General features: G+C 36.9%; 3 protein-coding genes across 4 annotated transcripts; 1 reads left to right on the forward strand and 2 right to left on the reverse strand.

The window, feature by feature from the left end:
* Nucleotides 1-370: 370 nt before the first annotated feature.
* LOC137722505 (putative protein disulfide-isomerase A6) lies at nt 371-4051 on the forward strand. The gene is made up of 11 exons (XM_068461520.2): nt 371-758; nt 1327-1411; nt 1543-1640; nt 1821-1876; nt 2030-2147; nt 2357-2384; nt 2483-2574; nt 2768-2924; nt 3003-3127; nt 3287-3386; nt 3737-4051. Exons 1-11 carry the CDS (start codon nt 604-606, stop codon nt 3809-3811), a joined length of 1089 nt encoding a protein of 362 aa, XP_068317621.2. The 5' UTR covers nt 371-603; the 3' UTR covers nt 3812-4051.
* Nucleotides 4052-8833: 4782 nt separating this feature from the next.
* Nucleotides 8834-10497, reverse strand: LOC137723422 (uncharacterized). The gene has a single exon (XM_068462615.2). It carries the CDS (start codon nt 10377-10379, stop codon nt 9123-9125), a length of 1257 nt encoding a protein of 418 aa, XP_068318716.1. The 5' UTR covers nt 10380-10497; the 3' UTR covers nt 8834-9122.
* An 8978-nt stretch (nt 10498-19475) lies between these two features.
* LOC137723225 (uncharacterized) lies at nt 19476-24251 on the reverse strand. Of its 2 annotated transcripts, none has more exons than XM_068462387.2 (7): nt 23793-24251; nt 23627-23696; nt 23167-23296; nt 22997-23052; nt 21126-22883; nt 20542-20665; nt 19476-20230 (listed from the first exon to the last, which is right to left on the reverse strand). In XM_068462387.2, exons 3-7 carry the CDS (start codon nt 23267-23269, stop codon nt 19587-19589), a joined length of 2685 nt encoding a protein of 894 aa, XP_068318488.2. In that variant the 5' UTR covers nt 23270-23296; nt 23627-23696; nt 23793-24251; the 3' UTR covers nt 19476-19586. The 2 variants fall into 2 exon arrangements, with proteins under 2 accessions (XP_068318488.2, XP_088549100.1); XM_088692974.1 differs by having other exon boundaries at nt 22970-23052; nt 23793-23928.
* Nucleotides 24252-27963: the final 3712 nt, after the last annotated feature.

The following is a 27963-nucleotide window of genomic DNA, read 5'->3' on the forward strand; positions in this document are numbered from 1 at the left end:
GCATGACGACGTGTGTTCGAATTTTATCAGTGACTAATCTAACAAAATTCATCATTGATAAAAAAAATAATAATTAAAAAAAAAAACTGAATTTTAGAATTTAAAAAAATATTCAAAATTAATAAGCATACAAACATGCATGAGTTCGAACTTTGTCAGTGATTAATCTAACAAAATCTTACTTACAAACAAAAAAACTGAAATTTAAAATTAAAAAAATACTCAAAATTAATAAGCATACGAAGGAAAACTATTTGGTTCTTCATATGTAAGAATTCGTTTAACTTTTGCTAAAATAGTATTTGACACGTGTCTTTGTTTCAGTGGACTGATGATTACATTTGTACGCATGGCGAGACATGATTTGCCAGATTAAAAAAAGCAGTGTCCAGTACTCAGAGCGCCTCGCGTAAACACTGAGAATTACGTGGAGTAGCTTCCAATTTACGTCTTAAAATTATTTTTGACCGTCGAGAAATAATTTTTTTTTTTTTTTTTAAAAAAAAAAATGCAAAATACGAGTTCAACAAAGGCGGGTATAAAAACTGAGGAGCAGCTGGACTTTCCTCAAAGCAACCGACTCTCTTCAGAAAGTTTGAAACGATGGCGAGCTCGAAGACTCTGATCGCTTTCGGAGCCCTAGCCCAGCTCTTTGCCTCGTCGGCCTTCGCAGACGACGTCGTTGTGCTCACGGAGGACAACTTCGAGAAGGAGGTCGGTCAAGATCGCGCCGCTCTCGTCGAGTTCTACGCTCCCTGGTACTCTTAGACTTATAATTTCAGCTGTTTGGTTCCGAGATTTGATTCGGAAGACCCTAATTTTAGCTGATGAGGTTTTGTGAGGTTTTGTGATGATCTTATTTGTTGTTAATTGTGAACGAAATGAATGCAAATTAGTGTGAGATTAGTTTACTCAAGCGTAGGATTGAAAATGATTTGAATTGAATCGATTAATTTAGTTTTTCGGATGCCAAACACGGATATGAATCGGTTAATTGTATCGGATATGGCGATGCTGAGACTGATTGATTGGAGATCTGCGAATAGGCAATCCAGGATTCTAGATCTACAGGTGAATAAATGATCGAGGCCAGATGAAGTGTTTGAACTTTTTTCTTACATATGGAATTGGAATTTTTGGTAATCAGAATGCGAGTTATAATGTATCTATGTTGAATTTTCGTCCGAATAGTATTGGACTAACATCGTTTCTCCGAATGCGTTATGTTGTTTCGTATCCATATTTCAGGAAGCGTATAGTGGATATGTTTCTTTAGTTTTAATTTCGCTTCTTTTAATTGTATACGGTTCGTACTTCCTGTTGCAGGTGTGGTCACTGTAAGAAGCTTGCACCGGAGTATGAGAAGCTAGGTTCAAGTTTTAAGAAAGCAAAATCGATTTTAATCGCAAAGGTAGGTTTTCTATTCCTGATGTCCTCGTTAGACTGTCTGATGATTGAGTTACTACCATACTATTGAATTTGTGTCTTGCAGACAACTACCAGTGATTGACTGTTTTTGCTTTATTTGCCAATTCTCAATAGATTGATTGTGATGAGCACAAGGGCGTTTGTGGCAAGTTTGGAGTTTCCGGCTACCCCACAATTCAATGGTTTCCTAAAGGGTCCCTAGAACCCAAAAAGTGAGTGTGTTTTCCCCTATGCCCTGCTCAGTTTACATGAAAGCATTTGTTTTAGTTTTGATTTGATACTCTTGCCACCGAACCCTCTAACCAAATTTCAGACGATGTAACATTTTTCACCATCCTTGTTTGTATTAGTAATTTTGGTCTACCTTTCTGATTGAATTTTACATGATTTAGGTATGAAGGTGCCCGTACTGCTGAAGCTCTTGCTGAGTTTGTGAATAAGGAAGGAGGTATTATTTTGTAATGTTATTCAATTGAAAATGAACTGAATAAATATGTTGATATTTCTTGGTTGTTTGAGTTAGTTCAATTCTAATACACACATTCATTTACGTAATAATCCTAGGCTTATGATTGATCATGAAGCTCTTCTTTGCAAGCAGGGACCAATGTGAAGATTGCTGCAGACCCATCCCATGTTGTGGTACTTACACAGGATAACTTTAATGAGGTTGTCCTGGATGAAACAAAAGATGTGCTGGTGGAGTTCTATGCACCATGGTAAGATTATGTCTTCAATTTTCCTTTTTAATGCTTAATTTTGAATTCTGTATCGTCGGTTGTTGAGTCAATGAAGTTAAATTGGTGTACAAGAGGGAGGGGGGTTTATACAATTATCATCCTGTTGTGTTTGCAATAAATTGCAGTAGAATTTGATTGGTACTTTTGCAACTCTAAATCTGTTTTCCCCCTTTTTCTTTTCATGGAAGGTGTGGACATTGCAAATCCCTTGCTCCTGTAAGTGTATTTCTGCTCCTTCAAATCCGTTATTGGAACCCTTTGTCTGGTGCTTGAACAACAGTTGATCTTGATTATTTATTTTGTGTTCTATCCAGACTTATGAGAAGGTTGCCTCAGCATTTAAGTTGGAGGACGGCGTAGTGATTGCTAATCTTGATGCTGACAAATACAAGGATTTAGCTGAAAAGTGAGTTAGTGGTTTAATAGTATCGACGAACTTCTGGTCCTTATTTTAGTATTGTGTGTTGTACTCTACTGAATCTATATTTTGTTTTTTATTAGTAGCATATTTTAATGACTCAGATGAAACATTTTCGGAGTAAAACATATCATAAAAAATAATAATAATAAATGGACCTAATACAAGGCTCCCTATTCAGGTACGGTGTTAGTGGATATCCCACATTGAAATTCTTCCCAAAGAACAAGAAGGAGGGTGAAGAGTATGGTGGCGGCAGAGATTTGGAGGATTTTGTAGATTTCATTAATGAGAAATCTGGCACCAGCAGAGACGCAAAAGGACAACTTACTTCCAAAGTCAGTACCTTCAATTCGTCATGAATGCACCTGATCAAAATCTTGTCCATTGCTTCTCAATGATCTTCTTTTATGTAGGCTGGCATTGTTGAAAATTTGGACGAATTAGTAAAGAAGTTTGTGAAATCTAGCAACGATGAGAAGAAGGCAATATTTTCCAAGATAGAAGAGGAAGTTGGGAAACTTGAGGGTTCGGCTGCAAGGTTAATACACCCTCCCTATTTTGATCAGATGATACTTGCACCTACTTAAAACGAATTTGGAATCTTTCAGTGATGATCTTAGCTAGATCCTTTAGATCCGTCCTTTTGCAGTTGATCGTCTGATTCGCAATTTAACTTCTCGTTATGTTTAAATTTCAGATACGGTAACATCTACTTGAAAGCTGCCAAGAAGTCTTTGGAGAAAGGTGCTGATTATGCGAAGAACGAAATTCAGCGGCTTGAGCGCATACTCGAAAAGGTTAGATCTTATATTATACTCTTTCCATTACTAGCAAGATACATAGGCCTTGTTTGGCGAAAAGGGTAAGCTTACATGATTCGACTGAGACTTCATATGTTATAGGATTGTCTACTATGCGGCACAGGATTAGATTAAACTGGATATGAAACTTTGATGAATCCAACACTAGGAACTATATATCAATAAAGTTCCAAAACTTCGAACGGGAAAAATGAATTCATATGCTGAAAAATCGAAGTGAATTAAAAAAACCCTATACGATCTTTCTTATTCTTTTCAGACCCCTCTCGAAGCTGGTTACTGATCTACATTGGCCTTACCTTTTCATTTTGTTTTCGTTGGTGCAGTCTGTCAACCCAACAAAGGCCGATGAGTTCACTCTCAAGAAGAACATTCTATACACCTTTGCTTCATCTTCATGAAGAGGCACTTCTGACGCAGCACGCAGGGAGGAATCGGTAACCTAATTTTGGTGAAGTCGTCTCCCAATTTCTCCGGATCTTGGGAAGAGATAGGTTTCTCAGTGTACTATCGGCACACATCTTTTACTTGACATTTTTGCGCTTTTAATTTATCATTTGTAGTAGTGAAGGATAGCCGGCATGCTATTAACAATAATCTAGTGTTTTTTATGCACCCGATTAGTTTTGTTTCGTCTTCAACATTATGTGTTGGGTTAAAACCATACCATTGGGAACTTATTATGTGATTGAACTTCCATACTTCGTCGGTGATTGGACGATGGGACGTCAGATTTGTGGTTTTGATCGGACGGTCCCTGCACCACCACCACCACCACCACTTCCCCTGCCCTTTTACCTCCGCAGAGCCACCAACATGTCCGCTTCTTTCCTCCATAACCACCCCCCCCCCCTAGCCACCTCGACACCACACCCACGACCAAATCGCAGCAATTCAAATCTGGCGTGGTTGAAATTGGGAATTGCTTCGATCCGTTGAAATCGAAAGCCTCCGAAAACTCCCTTGTCCCAATCTCTGAAGACCCAAAAGTTGACTGTAAAACGCAAAGTTTCGGTCTTTTCTTGAGTGATAGAGAAACAAAGAGTTCTATTCTCTCCCCCTTAATGCTCATTCCCTTTCCTTCCTCTCATAGTTTTTTTTTTTTTTTTGGGTCTTTCTTTCTCTATAAACTTTAACGAAGGGGAGAGAATGAGAGAGATTAGGAGGGGAATGAATCGTGGTCCGAAAGAAAAATGAGTTCATGCGATGCAAGGCATTATTTGGAAGCGGATAAAAACAAAGAGGTAATGTCATGTCCCATCCAAAGCTTGGAAGTATTAGTAACATCAACCTCTTTTGCATACTGCTTTGGCTTGTTGGAAGTCTTTATCTTATGTTGTAGCTCTTGCTTTTCATTTTTCTGTTTGTTGGGGAGAGGTTAACTAGAAGAGGAAACCATCGTACCAAAGGATCATTGCGCTCGCAATAATTTAGGAACCTAAGGCAGCAGAAATCATGACTTTTTTTTTTTTCGTGACTATATGATACATACTGTAGACCACTCTAAGTTACGTGACAAGGATAATTCGAACTTAAGTGAAAGAGATGGTAGATGCACATTTCTAGCTAGTTGGTCTAATATAAATGATTTAGTTTTGTCAAATCTTTTGACGTGGGATTCTATATTCCTTTAACATACCTCCTCGTAGACAAGACAAGGTAAATACTCAATTTAAACTTAGTCGGATGTGAGATTCTTGTATTCTTCAACGTATTCTTGCATACAAACTCAAATGCAACTCTATGTCCTAAAGTGACACCCAAATCTTTTTTCACTAAATGGGACAACTTTGATAAGTAGAAGAAGTTAAAATAGCCATAGGATCTAGGGCAAAATAGCAAATATATCGACATGATGAGCAATGAAACCAAGGGGGCCTAGGACCACCTGGAGTCTAGGAAATATACAAGTAAAGGACCCTTCAAATGTTTGGTATGGGTTTTTTGTTTGCTTCTACTAAGTATTTTATGTAATGTTTGTTAGGTGTATCTCAGCAGCACTCGGCATGTTGGTTCGAGAACACATGACAAATTATCGCAATGCACTCATTAGATTGTTTCAGCATATGCCGATATCTACACAACACGATTCGATTGACGACAACAAGTCCACCAAGTGTTCGACAAAATGTCTGAGTGAATAAACTGAAAGTTTTTTACGCTCTTCGCTCTCTGTTCCCATTTAAAAACTTATACCTTTAATATGGAGGCAGATTGTATGCCCTCCTGTTTGGTGCCCTTCCCATCCTTTCTTATTTTGTGCGATCACGGTTAAGCCACGTCAACATTTTATATTGATTTTTTTATAAAGATAATAAGACAAAAAGAAATAAAAATATAAAATATTGACGTGACTTAACCGTAACCGCACAAATAGAAAATGATAAGAATAACACTCAAACAGAAGGGCAGACAATATACGTCACGTTAATATTGGGATTCCTCATATTTAAAGTTTAAATCCGCCAGTTATGATGAACAATGGAAATTAATTAGGAGATGGGACCGTTTGTAGTAAGAACCAGATGTTTTTGAAGTGACAAAGTTGATGCGCAGAGAGAGAGAGAGAGCAATGTGATTGATCAATACGTGTGAAGTTGTTTATCAAACATAATCTTACTGATCAGACAACATGCGTCATTAGATTTTGATCCAACGGCTACAAACAGGAGGATTCTTTTAAAATTATATTAATTGTAACCGTTGAATCAAAATTTAAAGGCTCATGTTGTCTAGTTAGTAGGATCCGGAGGCATTGCCTCGGAGAGGATCCAATTCCATCAAACATATATCTTTCTGAAGATCCATTTCATCAAATCCATCAAGTTTACTTATCCGAGTCATTGAAATTTGATTCAACAACTACAAATAGGTGACTTTTTAAAAGTTATAATAATTTTAGTTGTTTAATCAAATTTCAATAGTCCGAATGAACGAACTTGATGAACTTGGTGGAAGAAATCTGAAAATGATTCCTTTCTTATCTTTCCGTTTTGTACTAGTTAGATTTCAAAACTTTGTTGACCAAAAGAAAAAGATTTCAAGACTTTATGATGTCATAATTGATTGTTGGGTTAAATAGTTGGAGGTGAATTATCTGCCCCTTCATTTTCATACTATTTTCATGCCCTTCTGTTTGTGTAGTCACAGTTAAATCACGTCAACATTTTATATTCCTATTATTTTTTTATTTTATTATTTTTATAAAAAATTAATATAAAATATTAACGTGGTTTAACCATAATTATATATCACTAGAGAATATAGAAAAAGTATAAAAATAAGAGGGCAGACAAACCCCCTCCTAAATAGATATCTGGATAAATAAGCCCTTGCCATGAACAATAATGGAGGGGAGGGGACCATCATGATGATGGGATTTTGCTGCTGTTTTTTGCAGCCTAATATAAAATAAATAAAAATTACATGTCCCCAGCATAATAGTGGACTTTGAGGGCATCAGATCAGATCTCGTTGTTGGTGGCTCCTCCAGAAAATTTCCAAGAAGCCTTGTTGCAAATGTGTGGCAAAGAGAAAAACTTCGGTCGAGCTGTCTATTACCACTGAGTGGGATTAGGGCTGGTTTGACATTGTTGTGCTTTGAAAAAAAAGTTGATTCTGCTGTGTTGTGAGAATAAGTGGCTGTGAAATAAAGCAGCAGAGTGTTTGGTAAACTTTTTTGTAAAAGTGCTTTTGAAAAAAAAAAACAGTATTATAGTGTTTGGTAAACTTTTATGTAAAACAGATGTGAAAAAAAATCGATTTTTCAAAGCTGAGTTTTGCAGCTTTTTGTTTTTGGCTTTTTTTCACCCAAAACTGTGAAAAAAAGCTGAACCTGAATGTTTACCAAACACAAAAACAGCTCCCAGCTTTTTTCAGAATCACCTCAGTACCAAACCAGGTCTTAATGTGACGTTGAATAGGATCAAATCATATGGTACTTGTGTTTTTGTGAAATGTGTTTTATGAATGATGTGGTCGAACATTACTATTTAATTTCTTATCGTGGGTTAGGTCAATTTATTGAGATAGTGCAGGTCCTTTACACCTTAAATTTGAATCTCCTCTAGATAATTACCGTTGTTTAAAAATCATCTTTATTAGTTATTAGTATTGCAATTTAATAGTATTTATCTCTATTTGTAAATGTGAATTTCAAATACGACTTTCATATATAACGAGTTCAACGCTTAATTATAGTTGACTTACCATCAGACTTGGTTCAAATCTCAAACTCCAATAACAAATAAAGAGCAAAAAAGAATCCCAAAAGAGATGCAATACGATGGATTTTGACTGTTTTGAGTGGAATCTAAACACAAAAAGTTGAGGGAATGTCTCATAATCTCAAAGTCCTCCTTTTATGTCCACCATGTGTAGGACTAGGAGCCACCATGTCCCTTGCAAATTAAGATCTCAATTACACCTTAGCAAAACTCCATATAAAATCTACCGACTTGATAGTTTAATGGTGTAATAACATATTAACATAAAAAGCAAGTAATTATATCAGACAAGTAGATTCTTTAGGGTCCCAAAACAGGCAATATCACATAAGGCAAATTGGGGTCACCTCATCATCTCTACCAAACATCCCAACCACCATCTCATGCAGAATGTGCATTTGTTTGTAACACCAAAAGCTTTAGACAAGATAAGGCGAAACATGTCACGTGACAAGAGAGATACTAATTGAAAATGTATTTGATTTTTGGTTAGAATCACTTCGACGATTCATATGCATTAAGCACTTCTATTAAAATTTTCCCATATTCGGATTATGTTTTCTTATGATGGTAATTAAGGGAATAACCAAAACACATTCATATCATTAATATCTCGAGGACCAAGAATATCCTTAAAGAATAATATTTGGCTACTCAAATGATGAACAAGAGTTCCTACTCAAAACTGTTCGTAGCCTATTTATAACACTTCATATTTAGGGTAAAAATCATTTAGATTATAAATCACTTTATAAATATCGATTTGCAAAAAATTAATTAAAACTATAACTTTCACTCATCAAACTGTATAAAAATATATTAATAAAATTGATAAAATTGATAAATGCATTATCAACCTTCTATGTATTTGCTACAATAGATTGACTAAACAACCTTATTTTCAATTTATTTGTTTAGAAATAATCTTTATATAATGGTTCATAATATGAATAATTTTGATTATAAACCAAAAAAACCCTATGATTCAAATACGTTTTAAGTAAAAATTCCTACTCATTTTTTAGCATCGTAAGCATTGTTCAACTTAAATGGAGCAGATGGATCTTCATCTTTGGGTCTCAGAGGTTCTCAACAAGGATCCATGAGAAGTTCAAAGTATGAAAAACCATGGAATAAAATCATAAATAATTGATTGACTCCATCATACCGGCACTGGTAGTGACAGCAGAGAATAAATTTAACAGTGGCAAAGTAGATGCGGGAATAAAAGATTTTCCCCATCATTTTTCATCATCATAAAACCCCATGAAAATACAGAAAGACTGCTGCAGCTCCTCTTTTTTCACAAGAAAAACAGAGATCTAAATTGGCTGGCCAGCCAGTCTTCAATGATTACACAGATGATCACATAAAATACTCAAAAGGAAAAAAAAAAAAAAAATCTATACACTTCCTTCTGAATCCACCACATCAAACTATCAAAGGTTCATGGAGATTGCCATTGGAGACCTTAATTTCTTTTACCTTACCTTGAAGAAACTGGATTCAAAGCCCTAGCAAACCCAGAATTCATGGCAGCTCCATAACCCTTTGAACTAAACCCTAAGCATCCGAGCAACCCTTGCCTGTAAGGCAAGTAAGTCTTTTTCCTCATTTCCTCAGCCTGAGCCCTGTTTGCAGTGTAATGCAGCTCATGAAGCGACGGCGGATGACGCCGCTTCCCGACCCCGTTGGTGGGTTTTCCGGCTGCCGACTTCTTCCCCGAACCACCGCTCCCACTTCCCTTCAATTTTTGCCCTTCTGAGCCCAAGCTCAAGGGGTTGCTGCATTTGGGGTCTTTTGAAACAGAGCCCTGAGCATTCTGACCGCCCTGTTTCATGGGTTTCTTCTCTTTCGCGGCGGAGAACGAAATCGACGACCAGAACTTGTGGTTGCTGCTCCGCCCTTCACTCTTACTCCGGTGAAGAAACTCCTTCAAAAAAACCCACCTTTTCGAGTTCCTCCCCACCGACGACGACCGCGACGACGAAGCTGAAACCGAAGGAGTAGTAGTTGTGGTGCTGCTCTCCTCCACTCCCTCTTCGTCTTCTTCCCCATTTTTCGCCGTCCCTTTCGGATCTTCAGCAAAGTTGCAGTCTTTCTCATCAGCTTCAATAATCTCGTTGTTCTGTCCCCACTCGAATGGTTCATTTCTCAGAGGGGACAATGATCTCGTCCTCCGCCGCAGGGACTTGTCGCGGAACCTCAGATCTCTGCCTCTCACGGGTTCGAACCCCACCCGATCCGCTTCGTCTTCCCCAGTTTCCGGCTCGAGATCCAGCAACGGAGCCAAAGTCTGGGGCTTTTCCAGGTGGGTCGAGAGCTTCATGGGTCGGATCTTCCCGTTCAAGAACAACTCGTCGGCCGAGCTCATCGGACCGGTCGGGCCGGACCCGCTCGACCCGAACCGCGCAGAGAACTCGAACTCAAAACCCATAGAAACAGAGCCGCTGCCATTCCCGCCATTCTTCTCAAACGAAGAAGAGTTCGACTTTGTGGTCAACGCGAAGTGCATTGGGCTCGCCGGAGCACTATAGAAAAACCCACCGACTGGCCCACTCCGTCCGGGGCTCGACGGCGCGCTGACGTAAGGTGTGGAGCATGTGCTGTCGTAGTCTTCAAAGAAGAGCTGGTTTTCGAGCTGGGTTTGCTGGGTTTCGGCATTACCGGGGTTTGACGGGTCGGGTTTCGGTTCAGGGTTTGGGGGTTGGGTGCCATTGCCGGGTGAAGTTTTGAGCTCCATTATTATTCTGAGCAGCTTTGTTTAGCGGAAAGAGGAGCAGAGCGTCAGAAAATATAGTACGCAGAGTGCGTACTAATTTTCACCCCTTGACATTGCATTTATTACATTTTTGCCACGGTCCTCCCGTCGTCCGTACTAGAGGTCTAAGTTTTTTATTTAAAACATTAATTTGTATTAATTAACTTAAACAATTAAACTAATCAACTTTCTGGCCTTGTTAATTTGGGTTAAAAAATTAGAAAGAAATCATTTTTGTTAATTGATGAGGACCATTAAACCAGCTTGTTTTATGTAAAAATTGGGAGTGATGTCTACGTCAGCTGAACGTCAAAGAAAATAGGATAAACTACGGTTTGACTCCTTAAATTATTACTCTAGTTGAAATTGACTTCATGAATTTTTTTTTTTTTTTTTGTTAATTAATATTTTGAACTATTTAAAATAAGCCAATTAACATTCTGTCGTTAGATTTTGTCAAATTCTAAGGCAAATTAATATTTTTATCATTAATTTTAACTTGTCAATTATAACCACCAATAACATAATAGCACGTGGACACAATATAATTAAAAAATTGATAGCATAATAAGAAACATAAAAAAAAAAAAAATCAAATTTTTGCATAAGGAACCATTTTACATTGTCTTTATCTATAATTATATGTCCATTTATCATAATTTTACTGATGAATATAAATAACACGTTAAAATTAACGATAAAAAGATTAATTTGCCCATCATTTAATTCAAAATGTAATATCTCAATCCTGTATGATGAGGGAAAAGAAATGTATTGTGTTGAGGTAGATTGTCTGTCATCTTGTTTGAATGTCCGTCTTATGCCTATATTTGTACGATCACGGTTAAACCATGTCAATATTTTATATTCTTATTATTTTTTCGTATTATTATCTGTATAAAATAAAATCAATATAAAATATTAACGTGATTTAATTATGATCGCACAAAATAAGAATAGATAGGAAAAAATCCCTCCGCCTCCGTGAACAACAACAATTAACAATTACTACAACATAAAAAGACTGAAAAAGGCGAAACATTGAGAGAAGAGAAGGGATCGGCTTTGGAAAATGAGAAAGTAAAGCGTTGAGGGAGGCAAGTGGGCTGCACATCGCCCTCAAATATTAATCTCCCTATTAATTCTGGTTGATTTGCCCCACTCTCTCTCCACCTACACACACAGAAGAGAAGGATAGTGTTTCTCTCTCATCCCTCTTGTATGTATGTATAGTCTTGAGGAGTTGCATGCAGCGCTTCTGCCATGGCGGTACGATGTCATTGAGATGCGTTCTTCATTGTCCCATCCATCTTCTTCATGCCCAACACCAACAGTCCTGCATAAGTGCTCCAATTATTCTTCCTCTCCTTTTGGACATGTAGTGAATGCATGCATCTCTCTATATTGGATCCTCTTCGAATCTGGTGGTCCTAATCTATCAAGTTCAGTCATTATGATAGTTAAAATTTAATCTAACGACTACAAATAGAGATTCACTTTAAAAATTATAATAACTTTAGCTTTTGAATTAAATTTCAACAGCCCGGATGATTGGACTTGGTGGATTAGGACCACTGAATCCGGAGAGAATCCATGTCACTATATTTTTTGATTACTCGGATTAAACAAAAATCAAGGATTTGTCCCCATCTCCGCATATTCTTTAATTTCAGGGAGATCAAAACTTTAAATTAAATTTATAGACTAAATAATGTGTTACTAATAAAAAAATAAAAATGCGTTAATTAAAACTTAAGCAATAATTCAATTATCAATATCCACGTTATTTAGTTTACAAAATTTGATTAAAAAATTTGGTCTTCTTAGCTTTACTCCTTCTAGAATAAACATTTCTCATACCACAAATCACACTTTGATAATCTGCATTTATCCTTGTGATTTTGATGGGGATAAATGATAAGAAGACTTTTTCCAACGTGAAAATCTCTGCTATCTCATGTTATATTTATATGATTCGCACGGAAAAATAAGGTAGCAAAGAGTTCATAGCGTTCTTAGAATGCACAATGTCATAGCTCTCTTCATAGTTCATAGGATCGTAACCTTTGGGCAGCTATCCCAAGGCTAAGTTTCTAATTAATAACTAATCATTATAAAACCCAGATTTGGATCCTCTCCGAGGCAACTGGTCGGGATCCTCCTGACAAGTGTTAGTGGACCGTTGAATTTTTATCCAAATGCTACAATTATTATAACTTTTAGAGGGCCCCCTTGTTTGTAGCCGTTGGATAAAAATCCAAGGGTCCACTAACACTGGTCAGGAGGATCCCGACCAGTTGACTCGGAGAGGATCCAAATCCATAAAACCCCAAACTATCTTAAGTAAAACCATAGTTTAATCCATAATAAAGATAACAATATTACTAATTAATCTTGTAATCTGCATACTTTGTGGGAAAGGGATCTTCTCCGGATCTCTTATTTCCCTGTACCCAAGAAAATTATAAGAATATTGGTTTGAGAGAGACATGGACGGAGCCAATGAAGGCTCACTGGGGGCAGATGCCCCCACTCAAGTAATTCGTTTGTTTAGTTGCATACTACAATTATATAATATACACGGGTTATCTTTAAAGAAAATGTACGTATCTAATATCCAACATACATTCATTCTACTTATACTTCATATCAAATATTATATGAGCAATAGTGTTCTTGTTCTATTATTCAACCCAAAAAAAAACCCTCTCCCGCCTATCATGTACTTATATTTTTCTCATCATTTTGCATTTTCCACTACTATATTGAAATTTTTTTAGGGATACTTTGGATGCGGTCCCTAATCTTTAACATTATTTGATTAAAACCTTAATAGTATTCAAAGTTTCATCAAGGTCCCTTGACTTTGTACACCTCATTATATTACTATTAATATTAATATTTTTATAGTTTTGACATTAATTGTGTGATATTTTATGAGATTTATAATCCTATAAATTTAAAATTCCTTATTATAATACTATTAGAAACAGTTACAATAAAAAAATTCAAACATTTTGATTGAATAAATGCATAAAAACTATGTAAAAATAAGAAATAATAAATGGCAAATTAAAAAAAAAATGGTACATTTTACAAAAAAATTGATACATTTCACATATAACAAAGTGGTACATTAATAAAGAAGAATGGGTACATTATAAATAAATTAGGGTAGATATAAAAGATTAAAAATTATGAGTACAAATGAATTTTTAAAAATATAGGCGCTAAAAGAAATTAATACATGGGTACAAAATAAAACTAAAAAGAAAATACTACATGTGACAGCCCGTTCCGGAATTTTCAAACCGTAAGTGTGAAAGGACGATTTTGCCCCTAGTATGAATTTTCGTTGTGTGGTTGTTTTTGAGCTTGGTTTGGGCTGGTTGTGGACCACACACATTTCCCCACACACACCCTCACCTTTTCTTGCCCTGCACCCCACTGTCCCGAGCCCTCTCTCTCCCATTTTCACCTTCATTTGTACGGACATACCTAGAAACCCTCCAAATCTTCACAGATCGAAGACACAAAGTACATATTCATGTTCGTGAGGTCCGTAGAAGTTCAACCATACCCATTTCAGGTAAGGATACCTTCGTTTTCACGTCGAACTCGGGATACCCGATTTTTGTCATTGTTCATGCACACGTTAATTGTTGTGTTTTTGGGAATTTCAAGCTTGTAGGAAGCTTGGTGAGGTTCTTAGGAGGCTCGGGGTGGTTCGTTTGAAGGTTTTGGACGTCGGGATCGTGAGTTTCGAGGTTGGCGGGAGTTGGTGATGTTTTCCCGGTGAGATCCCGTGTGTTTTAGCACTTGAAAGTGGTATGAATTTGTTCCTCTCGTTGTAAGCTTCATTTTGGTACCAATTTTGTGAAATTTGGTTGAAAAACGAAGAAGTTACAAAGGTTTGAAGTTTTTACGATTTTCTGGCGCCGGCGACGGCGCCGGAACCTCGCCCGAGAAGACGACGGAATATTCTGTCAGTTTGGGCAGAATATTCCTAACGGCGTTAACGGAATATTCCTGACGGCATTAACTGATGTCGTTAGCGTGCCAGGCACGTGCCTTGGCCGGCGCGTGGGGGCGCGTACGACGGTGAAATTTTTTTCTGAAAATATGGGGATGTTCCTGAGGTTGAGTAGATCACGTTGGTGTATTCATACACCCCATTTGAGCATTGTATGAGAAGTTATTTCATAAGGTTGGTTATGTGTTTTAAAATTAACGTTTTTATAGTTGTTTCGCATATAGGTGAGACCTATCCCGAGGACGAGCACGGTCACTCGGGGCGAGGGGGTTACGACCCTTCTACATACCAGTGAGTGGGCTTTTGGTTTTCCGTATATACCTATATACTTATACTTTTTCCAGAAAGTGAAATGAAACGTTTATTCGTTTATATGCCATGCATAATGTTGCCGTTTGTTTATGCATTGTTAGTTGCATATATTTATATATATGTTTGGTGCTGCGGACGCACAGGTAAGTGCCAGGTGAGTTATGATTTATGTTTACATTCAGTAGTGATTTGAGATGCATAGAGAGCTCATAACCTGCACCCCCGGTGTTAGTGCTCCCGCCCAGAGTAGGGCACAGTTCTTCACGTGATGTTCACCTCCCGCACCACACGCTCATCTTGGATCCAAGTTAGGTGCACAATCCTGTCGTACAGACCACTTTAGGTGGTTCCGACTCGTAGGTAACCCGCGATTATTCGTCCAGCCTTCACGTGATCGTAGCACTTGAGCGTACTTATATTACACCCAGGCTTGTCGTACATACCACTTTAGGTGGTTCCGACTCGTGTGCAGGTATAGTTAGTGAGATGGAAATTTGAGCTTTAGATTCAGCCGTACAGGTCACGTTAAGTGACTCCGGCTGACAGATTATACGGCATTGATGTGATTTTACCTGCGCACTTGCATTTTACTTCAAGGCATTTGGCATGGCATATTTCTGAGCATGACTTATATATATATATATATATATATTCTATTTTCTGGGAAGTATACAAGTTTTACGGCGAGGGGTTAGAACTTATTTATGAAATGGTTTTTGAAAAGCTTTGTTTTTGCCCACTCACGCTTTTGTTTTGCGCCCCTCCAGGTTCTAGTTGGCTAGCACTTTTGGTGGCTTCCCTGAGGATTTCCTCGGCATATCTGACAGACTATTACCAGTGTAGGACCACCTTCGGGTGTGCTTTTGTAGTGTCGTTTTCTCCCGGACTGCATTAGGTCTTCGTGCTCTGAACTTTGTTTTCACACTTAAGCTTGCACATGTATGCTCTTACTTTGTGTAAACTTGGTTTTTATTTTATTAGCTTCCGCACTGTGCACATGGTTACGTCACTTCCAAGTGACGGCCAGCATGCCCTGATCTCGATCGGGGTGTGTCACTACAAATTAAAAAAAAATGTTGCAAATTAAAAGTGGGTACAAACTAAAAATATAAATATATGATAACAAGTTTAGGCATAAAACATAAATATACCATATGTAATTTTTCTATCATTGATTAAATATACAATGTCATGTGACGGTATACACATGGGTACAAACACAAATAAAACTTTAAAAAATAGGGGCACAAAAAGAAACTAATATATGGGTACAAATTAAAAATGAAAAGAAAATTGGTACAAATTAAAAAAATATTTGCAAATTAAAAATAGGTACAAACTACAAATAAAAATATATGATAAAAAATTTAGCCATAAATATAAATATACTAATTGTAACATTTTTAACACTAAAGGAATATAATTAAAAATAAAAATATTTTATTATTCAAATAATTAATGATGTTATTAATACCCAATGACCTTAATCAAAAATTCAAAATGAATAGGATTTTGATCAATAGAGTAACAAAAAGAAGGATGTGAACCTAATTTTTCCATTTTTTTAACATTGAAATTATGATACATCATTATTTGAAACCATCATTAATATCATATTGCGTATAACCATACTATAATAAGGTTTTCTTAGTTGTTTTCGGTTGCTCCTATTAGAAAAAAATTCTGACTTCGTCCCTAGGGAGAGGGAGGGAGGGAGAGAGAGAGAGAGAGAGAGAGAGAGAGAGAGAGAGTAAGTAGTCACCATGCTTATCTAGCATGGGAAATATTATAAGCCCACATTAGAAACCCAGAATAAACAAGTAGAAGTCATTGCTTGTCCACTTACTTGTCCACCAAGCTGAGGCTAATATGTGTTTTGATAGATTTTGGCAAAATCCAATCTAAATTAGACAAAGCAATTGATACCTCCATGTGCAATTTGCCATACCATCACATGCTCTGTTTTTTCTTTTCTTTTGTTTGCACAATGTAAATCTTAGGTTATTGATCATAAATCTGGTTTTTTTCCCATCCACAAAGATTAAGATATAGTTGTGATTACAGTGAACTACTTTTAAACTGTAGATTATTGTTGTACTTCTCCGGTGTACAACTCTCACATTGTTCATTTGACTTGTATTGAGCTAAACTACACTAGTATGGCGACCCCAAGCTAACAAGACTCTCATTATTGTGAGGGCCGGGCGACGGGAGAACATCTGCAGTACGCAGCCTTAACCTTACTTTGTAAAGAGGTTAATTCCAAAACTTGAACCCGTAACCTTTCGATAATATGGGATTACAGTTTATACTGATTAATACAAAGTTTTGAGAGCCATGAATTGTGTTGCCAAAAGATAATAACAGTTTATGGCTTTTGGTTTTTTATGTGGCTCTGCTTAGGTTAAGTTAGGTAGGGTGTCCCTCAATGAAACAATACTTTGATATAAGCTCTTTTGTTTTGATCAAAGCTTGTCCGGAGCACAAAAAGGCCCACTTGGTGGCACATGATTTATCAGGATGGCAGATTCCACCAACAGTTTGGTACAAGGAAACTAGTGTTTGTATTGTTGTATACTTTTTATGAGTGACCATGGTAAGAAATCTCATCCGAATAATATCTACAGTTATCATTTGCGGTGATAAGTGACTTACAGTTTAAGTAACTAAGAGCATTTATTTATGCATTCGAAATCCTGTGTACGAATCTTCCTCCCCCAACATCGTTCGTATTGGAAAGAAAAGTTACCATTTCTCTCGTGTTGCATTTGATATGCTAAATGTATTTTAAGTTAAACATAGTTTAACCTATATAGCTTTGGCCGAACCCTAAACATGAAGAGTTGTTCTTTTAGATTTTGAAGTAAATGGTGAAAAAAATTATAGAATTCAATGTGATGAAGTTTTAGGAACATGTTATGGCTATTGAATTACACAGTTACTCTTGTCTCCCTGAATGGAGGTAAGAAATGCACTTAAAGTAGAATTTTTTAGTGTACCAGAAACATAGATCAGTACAACAAGTGTTATAATACAATTGCTTGAAAGGTAGGAGTCGACAGTTGGTTTGCCATGGTTGAAAGTCCTTCACTCAATTTTTACTGTTTTACATTTACTCTATTTCTGTTTGTGGTTAAATAAGAAAAGGGAACAAGTTTATTCAATTTGCCCCATTTGTTTACCACTACTCTTGGTCTTCAACGGACAAGGATTGTCTATCCTTCCACTTCTAGTGCGCTTCAGTGCCTTCCAGTTTGTGTGGTCACGATTAAACCACGTCAACATTTTATATTACTATTCATTTTTGTCTTACTATCTCTATAAAAAAAAAATATAAAATGTTGACATAACTTAACCGTGATCACACAAAGTAGAAGGGTACGGGAGGGCACCGGAAGTCGTAGGGCATACAACCCTGATCTGTCTTCAACTGCCTTTGTGTGAGGTAGGTCATGATTGTGTCTATAACACTTGTCACGTATAGGATATTCTCCAATGACGCAACATATTTTCTCCTACTTTATAATAATTTCAGCTCACATTTGCCAAGAAACTAACCCGTTTAGAAGCCTAGCCCTTGGGTAGGAGAAATTTTTTTGTTAGTGTTGTCTGACCATGGAAGTTCTCACGTATTAACCACTGAGGGTCAGGTGAGATCAGAATACAGAAGGTTGTATACTTTTGTCAGTTTGTCGAAAGATTTTCGCTTGCAACCAAAAGATTGTTTTAGTGTCATTAGATGTTCAATAAATATTTGTCACATATTCAAAAAGTACATGATACATCATCCGTCCAATAAACATTAGTCAAGTAATGCATTAGTAACAATGAAATCTCTCCAACTAAAAATGACGTGCTCTAAATGACGGAATGCCCCTACGTAAGTTTTTCTCCTCCAATTCCAATAGGGTTGATTAGACCTGTACTAGAAGTCAGATTGGTACCACGGCAAAAGCTAGTACCAGAACCAAACTTCGCACCAAGCCAAGATCTCTGGTTATTCAGATTTGAATGGAATCTGAGCGGTTAAACTTATAATCCATCGTGTAGTAACTTTACACAGCTTCATCCTGGATAAAACATTGCTATGTTAGTGCAATTAAAATTGTACATTTTGCAGCTTGCAATAGGAGAAGAACTTAAGAGTGTGGTACCTCTTTTGGCGGGGAATGAATTGCGTGAATGAAGCCAAGATGATAACGTGACAATTTCTTAAACCAAGCATGCGATGTCGTATGAGAAATTTGAGAGTTAAAAGACATGACACGTGGTAAGTTTAGGACAATACTACCTTAACGTTAGAAGTTCCACGTAAATCTCTCTCCATTTGGTGGATCGGGTTTGTAGCAAGGGGATTTCTAGTTTGCAGCACCAGTGTTCCTCATCTATTAGAACTTTAACCACACATTCAACCATCGGTTATTTCGGTGCATGTCATACACCGAACCAATGTACAATTTCGGAGGAGAGTTGTAAGATTAGAATAGATTAATCCAATCACCAAAAGTGAATAAAGAATTGGATAAAATGTTAATTCCCTCCTGCAGGAGAACTAATCGTCAGAAAATATGGAGTAATTAATCTCACTACAACCCCATGACCCAAAACCTAAAAACCGAACCAAAGGCCCGGAATGCTTAAGTTATCCATTCCAATCCAGTCTAGTCCGATGAGATCAAATCCTACCTCCTAATCGAATTCAATCCTAGACACCAAGGACTTCGCACGGGAAATGAAAAATGGTTTACTAGCAGTAGATTCTAATGTTGAGGAAATTATCATCTGGAAGAAAATATTTAAAGAGGGGCTAGAAGTTCTTAATACAAGGCAAACTCAAAGAGGGACTAGAAGTTAAAAAAATCAGACACCAACTCATCCACCAGACAATTCAGTATCCCCTTCTCAATCTCCAGACCCTCCTCAAATGCTTCGACTTCGAAGTCAAGCCATTTCCCACGCTGAGTGCTCATGTCCTTGTCCACAAGCTCATCCCCAATCAGTTCTACCATGTTTTTACAACCCAAAATCTCTTTGTACAACTCCTCAGCTAGCCGTCCCTTCCTCTGAGACAATGTGGTCAATCTATCCCACGCTTTGCGGCTTCCCACAAAAATTTGCTTGCATCTGAACTGCAGGGTTTCGTTTACGCAGTCAAACAAGATCTTCTGCTCGAGCTTCAGATACTCTTCTTGTTCTTGATTATCCAAATGGTCAAAGAGACTGGGGGTGATGACGTGTTGAGCATCACCCAATGCGAACTCTTCCATCTCTAAATCTACATTACTTAGGATGTATCTTACATATTCCAGTTCCCAATCGTTTGTTTGATTAAAATAATAGGAACCTGAGATTATAGTCGTACTCTTTCCGCTGGCATCCCCTGTGGAAGCTGAAGAGGCTGAGTCGAGGAACTCTGAAACACCATATGAAGAGAATGAACTACCTTGATCTTGAACTTGAGCCAACGAACATCTCTCAGTGTCACTGCCTGTAAATGGAGAGTATAGCATGCATGTTAAATCATTTTTCTAATTTTTACTACTTGCAAGACTATCTACTAGCATAGACATTCTCAAAGCTGTGTAATTCACGTTCTTGCATATACATAAAACTCGTCCACGCCTAATAGATCTTTTAATATTTTCTCTGGTCCACTAGGTTCTTGGCTATTCTTTAATAGTAATGAGTAAATGTGAAGCTAATCACAGTGCAAAAACTCTTAATCTGACACTTAGATCTAAGAAATTGTTACGGAATGTATGTACTGGAAAAGGAAGATATAGAAAAGTTTAGTTGTACCATTGGTGCTTCGACTCTCAAATGAGTGTTCAAAAACTGAAACTGGACTAAGACGTCGATCAAATTCTTTTCCAGTTGCACTGTTTCTGATGCTACTGATACACTCTTCTACGCCTTCTGATCCCTGAAATGTTTTAAGAGAATTTGATTAGCATGTGAGTATATCTTCATGACGTAAACTAAGAATCAAAATAACACAGCTCTTGACAAGATTAATGGGACCAAAGTGAAAGAATTTTATCCAAAATTTCAAATATCAATAAAATCTAAATCTTTTTCACAAATATGGATCAAATACAGACTAGTACAGCTGATTGCTTAATTTGTCAAGTTATCTCTCAAATATTTTCACCCAGCTGTAGTGGAATTTGAATTTTATTTTTAACACAGACCCTTGACTTTGAAGCACGGATTGGTATCTTAAGAAAAGACCTATAATTCTAGGTACCTATAGAACAAACTAAGAGTGAAAATGTTTATACAAAAGAAAAAGGAAAAACCAACAGCAAAAAATCATGAGTCAAGAACATTAAGAATAAAACAGAATCTGCATAAGGAAAAATGTATATACAAAGGAAACAAACCTGCCACTGCTGGTTAACCTCAACTGACAAGCAACCATTGTCGTATGTGCTGTGAGTTTTATGTTTGGTTAAACCAAATTTGAACCCCTTGCCTCTTGATGTAGTGCTAGCCACACTGGAAACCATATCTTGCAAGCAAGACGTAGAACTACCAGAAGTCACTTCACTGGATTGATTACGCTGAGATGACTCAACTTTAAATGACAGTTCTTGAAGCTTTTGTTCCAAAAGGACACTCAAAGCATCACCACCAATCACGTTCAACCCAGGAGAAGATAATGTGAAATTCTCTGGATAGAACTGCTCATCATTGTTACCAAAAGAATCAATACAATAGCTGTTATTTATACTTGTGACTTGAGGTGACTGCAATTCAGAGAATGATCTTTTCAGGGGAGACGTGAATGTAAATGAAATAACATCCATGCCTTGGTTCCTATTATCTGCGCCCAAATTGGTGCACCCATTCCTTGAAACATTACATTTCACTGATCTTTCATCCTCCCCAATATATGCTTCATCGGAAACAGTTTCTTCTGAGCGAACATCCTGATGAACAGACCTTAAGTTTCCACAAACATTCTTTCTTGTGGATAATGAAAACTCTTTTCCAGTAGCAGTTGCCCTTGAGCCCATCTTTCTGGAACCAATTTCAGGGCTTAGAATAGTCTTATTCACAGTTTTGCTTGGCCCACTAGAGCCATCAGGTGGCCGCATTCTTCTAGTAGGCTGATTAGGAACCATACCTTTTGAAGTCATTTTCTCTCTGTTAGATACACAATTCTGCTTCTGGTTATTCTGCTTGAGCGCAGTTCTTGTGTTGTCAACGGAAGTTCTCTTATGCATAGGTCTTTGTGTAGTTGACCTGCTCTTGGAAAACTGATTTTGTTTGACCTCATTTTGTTCCTTCTGGTTCATAAAACTTTTATTACTAGAAGAAGTTGACCCCTCCCTTCTCTGAACATTGACCTTTGCTTGTTCTGCAAGTGATGGTGATTTGCCCTTATTCCTCATATCCCTGTAACGTTGTTTTTCTGAATCCACAGAAGCCATGGATACTGGTACATTACCTGACCCGTTCTGGCGCCTGTCACTCGGCAGTCCTTTCACATACCTCAAGTCACTAGCTTCCTTGGGTCCTTCAGGTCTTGATGCTTTATGCACAGCTTCCATCTTCTCTTTCAAATCCCGAATTCTCAAGGGAATTGAAGAAGGCCCCACAGATGACACTTTGCTCCTGGCAGATGGTCGAGGACTTGCCTCAATGATCTTTGAGGCTGCCTCCATTACATAAGCCGCATTTTTTGGTGGAATGAAGCCAGGACTCTTGACAGGTGACAAAAGCTTATGTTGAGGAACTGGAATTGACTTGGCTGATTTTGGAGGCAAAGCTTCTGTTTGAAATCTCTTAATTGGGTGGCATGGTACCCCCTGTGTCCTAGGCTCTACAAGATTCCAAGAAAACCTATCCAGCTTCTTTGGCACATTTATGTACTCGGTGGCATAAAAATCACTGCACAAATTACGACCACTCCTCTCATGTTGAGATGCTTTAAGCGACTGGGAGTCAAAGAGTAGGGCAGAAGATGGCTCCGGGGCAGTTGAAGCAGGCAGTGAATCCAGACCCATTAATCTAGCAACTACACCAGGGGCTCTAACCCCACATCCCTCATCACTGGTCACTGATGAAGCACAATTCCAGTCATTACTTCCTTTATTACTTGAAGTGGTTGCAGTTCCACTCTCATCCACCTCTACCTGCAAATATCCCAACAGTATAAAAAGTAAAAACGCATATTCTCGATACTTCCATCACATGAAAAAGAAACAAGAGTATGACTAACATCAGAGGGTAGAGGATCTTTGCCTACCCTATAGAGCCCTGGCTTTGAGAAACTCTCCATATATTCTTTCCCATGCTTTAATCCTTTACAGTCAAAATGCCAAAAGTTAAACACAATGCTTAACTAAGAACCACCACTTACAGATAAATAAGCCAGATATACAACAAAAAATGAAGTAAAATAGAAAAGAAAACTACCCGATGATTCAGAACTGGCCGAGAAGAGCTTCTTCCGAGATTTTCCATTCCAGTCAAACAAGTTAAGAAAGCCCCCTTTTGAACGTTTCTTCTCAACCTCCATTTTTGTCTTCCACAGACCTATAGGAGCCTGGGATTCAAACAAAAAGGACCACTTCAACAGAACCCATGTGGCAATTTGTACTAAATGTGCAAAGGTATTCAAAATATAACAACACTGCCAACCAATCAGCATGAATTAAGACCTAAAATTTACCTACATTGCTTATTGACCAATTAAAATAACAAAACAAAACTACACTCCTAAAGTTTCAACATTTGCTTAAAATGTACATCATTTTTCAAATCAACACCACAAATCGGATTAAACCATTAATTATACATATGAAGAGAAGCAAATGGGTACCCTCTAAAATCAATAGAAAGCACAAATCTATAATCTTTTCAATCAAAATCTCACCTCAAATCCTTCATCTGCAGAACCCCATTTTTCCACACTAGAAAGTTCACTCCTCTATCTTCTTTCCCTTCTGTACACACAGAAAATCACTCAAATCCCACGCTTTTTCCGAACTCAGCAACTAAGATTCAAATACGCAGAAGGACATTCAGTCAAATGAGTAAACCTTCAGTCAATTTGAACCACATTCTCTTCACCCAAGAACCCACATTTACAAAAACGCCAGGTCTTTCTTTCTATTTTTGGACTAAATTTTGTGCTGAAAAACAAGAACAATCGGGTGTGGAGGAAATGATTGAAGATCTGAAAGCGTAGAGCAGCAGAATCATTTGGGTTTTGAAAGTAAAGAAAACAGTCTTTAAATATCAGCGAGAGAGAGAAAGTCTTTGGGAATGCAACAGGGGAAAAATGTCAAACTTGAGAGAAATCAGAGGGAAATTTGCAGAAACGAGAGAGAGAGAGAGAGAGAGAGAGAGAGAGAGAATTTGAAATGGAAGAAAGAAGAGACATTAGAACTTAGCACCGAGCAAGGAATTGGATGAAAAAAAGAAGAAAACGCATCGCTGTGAAGGAGAGCTGCTGAGTGGCTGATGAGTTCTGTGAAGCTTGAGAAATGCCAACCTTTTTCTTATTTTATTTTATTACTTATTTATTTTCTGGACCACTCTACCACCCTGCCTCCTTTTTTTATTTAATTTTTTTTCAGGTAGATCATGTGCCACAGCGTATACCGCCCTGCCACGTGGACTGTAAATTGAGAAATCAACATATATGAAAAGAACTCACCATCCCGTGTTGTTTCAGTGCAATAATACATTGTCATTTGAAAAGGAAAAAAAAAAAACTTGCACATAAGAATACAGTATTTAACAAGGAACGCCACAGACAATAAATCCGTTTCAAACATTGATGACTGTAAATTCATTTCATATAACACATTCTCCTAAATTGATAGTTTTGAGCCCTATCTTTAATGCCAAGATCAATCGAAGGTTCAATTCACTCGAATTAAAATCGTCGGTTTCGATCCTATTTTGGGGATTGCCTAGAGAGTTGAAAATCATATGACTTGCTTTCTTTTGTCGCATAAATTTTCATGAATGTGAATCAATGTGTCTTGTTTAAGGGTTTTAGTGGTCTATAAATTATGGTCAAATTTCACGTTTTATGAAGTTATAATGATTTATTTAGCTCTCTTTAATCACCTACTCATAAAAAATGAGACTTTATATACTTAGGATTCGTGTTGATCACACACATTTAGAAATGGATCGCGTACACAAGAATTTCTCCTTACTTTTTTCCCAACATCGAGTCCGTTCATTCGTCTGTCGATGACTTTAGCAAGATGGATGGCATGGCTCCTACTCGCCCTTATAGTTTTCTGCGTGCAATGTTGGTGATTTTGACGAAATTTCTAAGGATTTTGACAATAGGTGGTAAAGTGAGATTAGATATTAGTCAACATGCCAATGCAAATAAAGGAGTAGGATTATCTCCTCTCCTCTTCCTTTCTTCCTATTTGTGATGTTGATTTAACTTAATCGTAACCGCTCAAATATAAAGAGAGAAAATGTTCGAAAGAGAGAATCATACTCTATAAATAATTGTGAAGTTTGGTAGTAATGTGAGATTTGACAATGCATTCAAGGACACTACAATAATTAACCCTTAGGCAAATGCAACAAAATGCATTAATGACATGTTTTTTACCAATAAAATTTAAATTCAGAAAAAAACATAGTTCTTTTGTCTTTAAAAGGGAAAAATATAATCATGGTTCATTATTGGTCTACAATACTATACAACTTCACACAAGTAGTAGCTACCAGTTCTTGGGGTGATTTTTAAAATAGGTTATGAAGTTCTAATTTTTTCATATTGCATTAAAGGGTATTGAAATTGTACCATTTGTTTAGTACGTGACGTATTAAGCTTGAGACTCTTATACGAGTTAACGTTTAAATTACATTTGCACTATACTGACAAAAAGACTCATAAATTTAATTTATTAGACGTTCAAAGAGATAAAAATGTGTAAATTGGTACAATTTCAAAACCTTAGAGTGCAACGTTAGAAAATTAAAACTTCATGATCCATTTTAAAAATCACCTCAAACTTAAGAAGTGTAAAATGCAATTACCCTTTATGTGTGTGTGTGTGTACAAGCCCTTTATTCAAAGCGATTCCTATTTTTTTGGTTAAAATGGGGCATAGTTGTGGGGTTCACTCCACATCGATGAACACTATGTTTTAAAAAATATCAAAATTTCATTATGATAATAAAATGAGTAAATGGTTTCAGATTTAATTATTTTTTGCAATGATGATCTATGAACGAAAACATAAAAAAATATCTGGTTCAGATCGTTGAAATTCGATGTATAATTGACCTCGCAATGTATTTTTTCCAAAAAATAAAGATTCATTTGGATAAAGACTCTGTATTTATATGTATACATTTACATTTATATTTTTTGGATGGTGACATTACTTTTCACAACTTAAGGGTGTTGCCATCTTCGAAGTTTTTTTTTGCTGCTTGTTAAGATTCCATGCAAAAGGTCCACTATCCTTTTCTTATAGATAAAAAGTCTCCTTTTTTAAAAATAATAAAACACAACATTTGGCCAAACAAGTTTGTTTTCCTTTGTCCTCTTCATATCACCGGCGTCATTACATATGAGGATGATATTGATATTCTCACTTTAATCCCTTTCACATGGGAGAAACTTTCTTCACACCCGGCGCTGAAGGGACGATGACGATGTTTCAAACCATTCTTACGAAAAAACATACGTGAAATAGAGCATATTAAGATAACAACATTCTAAATATATCATCTGTCATTATGTGTTTTACTTATACAACGTTGCATGTTGGTTTGGAACAATGATACCTACAAAGAGAACAAATGATTGGAAAGAGATATTTTTTTTATCTTATTGTCCAGAGTCCAAAGATTAGGCAATCGGAACCACTCAAATTGAATTCGATGGCCCTCATTTACTCATTGCACTGACCTACCTCATACAAAAGCTTTAATCTACTTTCTCACAAATCAAAAGTTTAAATTTATTGATCTTTAAACTCTGGACAGTAAATCCGAAAATAATTCAAATTGCAAGTGATTAAAAGAGCTCATACATAAATGATTTGCAGACAGAATGAGCCCACAAGAAACACATTATTTAGGGTTGTTACTATGTCATAGTCTAGTAGAATCTAATGAGGTCTGCTTGCTATTTTGCAACACTTAAACAATATGTTAATCGCTATGATTGCATGTGCCATTTGTCAACTAATTCTTTATGGTTTCTTAGATCTTGGTCTTAATCATAGATCTTTGGTTTTTTGTTTAAAAAAAAAATCAAAATCATAATTCATTTTTCCTTTTCCTTTTGACCACAGAACCACGTCGATATGACAAGACAAATGGTTGGCAGAGTAATAATTGACTTGCCCGATGTCAAATTATATAGCATTGTTTTTGGAAAATAAATTATATACACTCGAGATAATTTTTGCTCTCCCAATCTTTTATCTCAATTATCATGTGAAAGCAAGCATTTATCTTTGAGAGCAAGCCTTGAGACAGTTATCACAAGGATTGGATGCATTCTTGCATGCATGTTCATATAAGAAGATATTTTTTTGTCATAAATTAGAAGGTTGAAAACTCAAATGGGGAACCATTATTTTGTTTTTTCTTTCTTTTGGGAATAAATGAAAAAAAATATAAAAAGATCACCTAATTGAAACAACATTTGAGGAACATTCACCTTCCCAAATCCCACAAGTGAGAAAAAAAACTTCTAAAATTCAGAAGTTAGAACCAACGATCACTTTTCCTTTGCATGCATGCATGCAAATTGCAATCATAAAAGCCTCGTACACACATACGTAGAATATACGCTCGTACGTTCATACACACGAATTGAATGGGAAACTTGGACATTTGAGCTTTCAATGTCTTCAAATCGATCAAAGTATTTCAAATGGTACGTACAATCTCGAGACATTTCCTCTTGAACCAACGGTATCCTTTCTTCAAAGACCTCTTCACCTTCCCCTCAGCACCATACAACTTATACCTAGCCACTCGGCCTCTTCTCTTAATCTCCGGATCTTTCCACCACAATTTCATCGACTTTGACTTCGTCGACGGCGCTCTCTTTGTCCTCGCCTTCATCCCCCCGATGCGCAGTTGAAGATCATTGTGTTGTCCTGTTTTCATAGAGGGATTTGGATCCCATGATGGATGAAAATGTGGCCTCCCTATATACATTGTGTGGTTTTTGCTTAATCTCCTCATGTTCACCATCTCTAGGTCGTT

This window comes from Pyrus communis, chromosome 4, assembly GCF_041283825.1.
Source record: "Pyrus communis isolate YQ-2024b chromosome 4, ASM4128382v1, whole genome shotgun sequence".
NCBI classification, from domain to species: Eukaryota; Viridiplantae; Streptophyta; class Magnoliopsida; order Rosales; family Rosaceae; genus Pyrus; species Pyrus communis.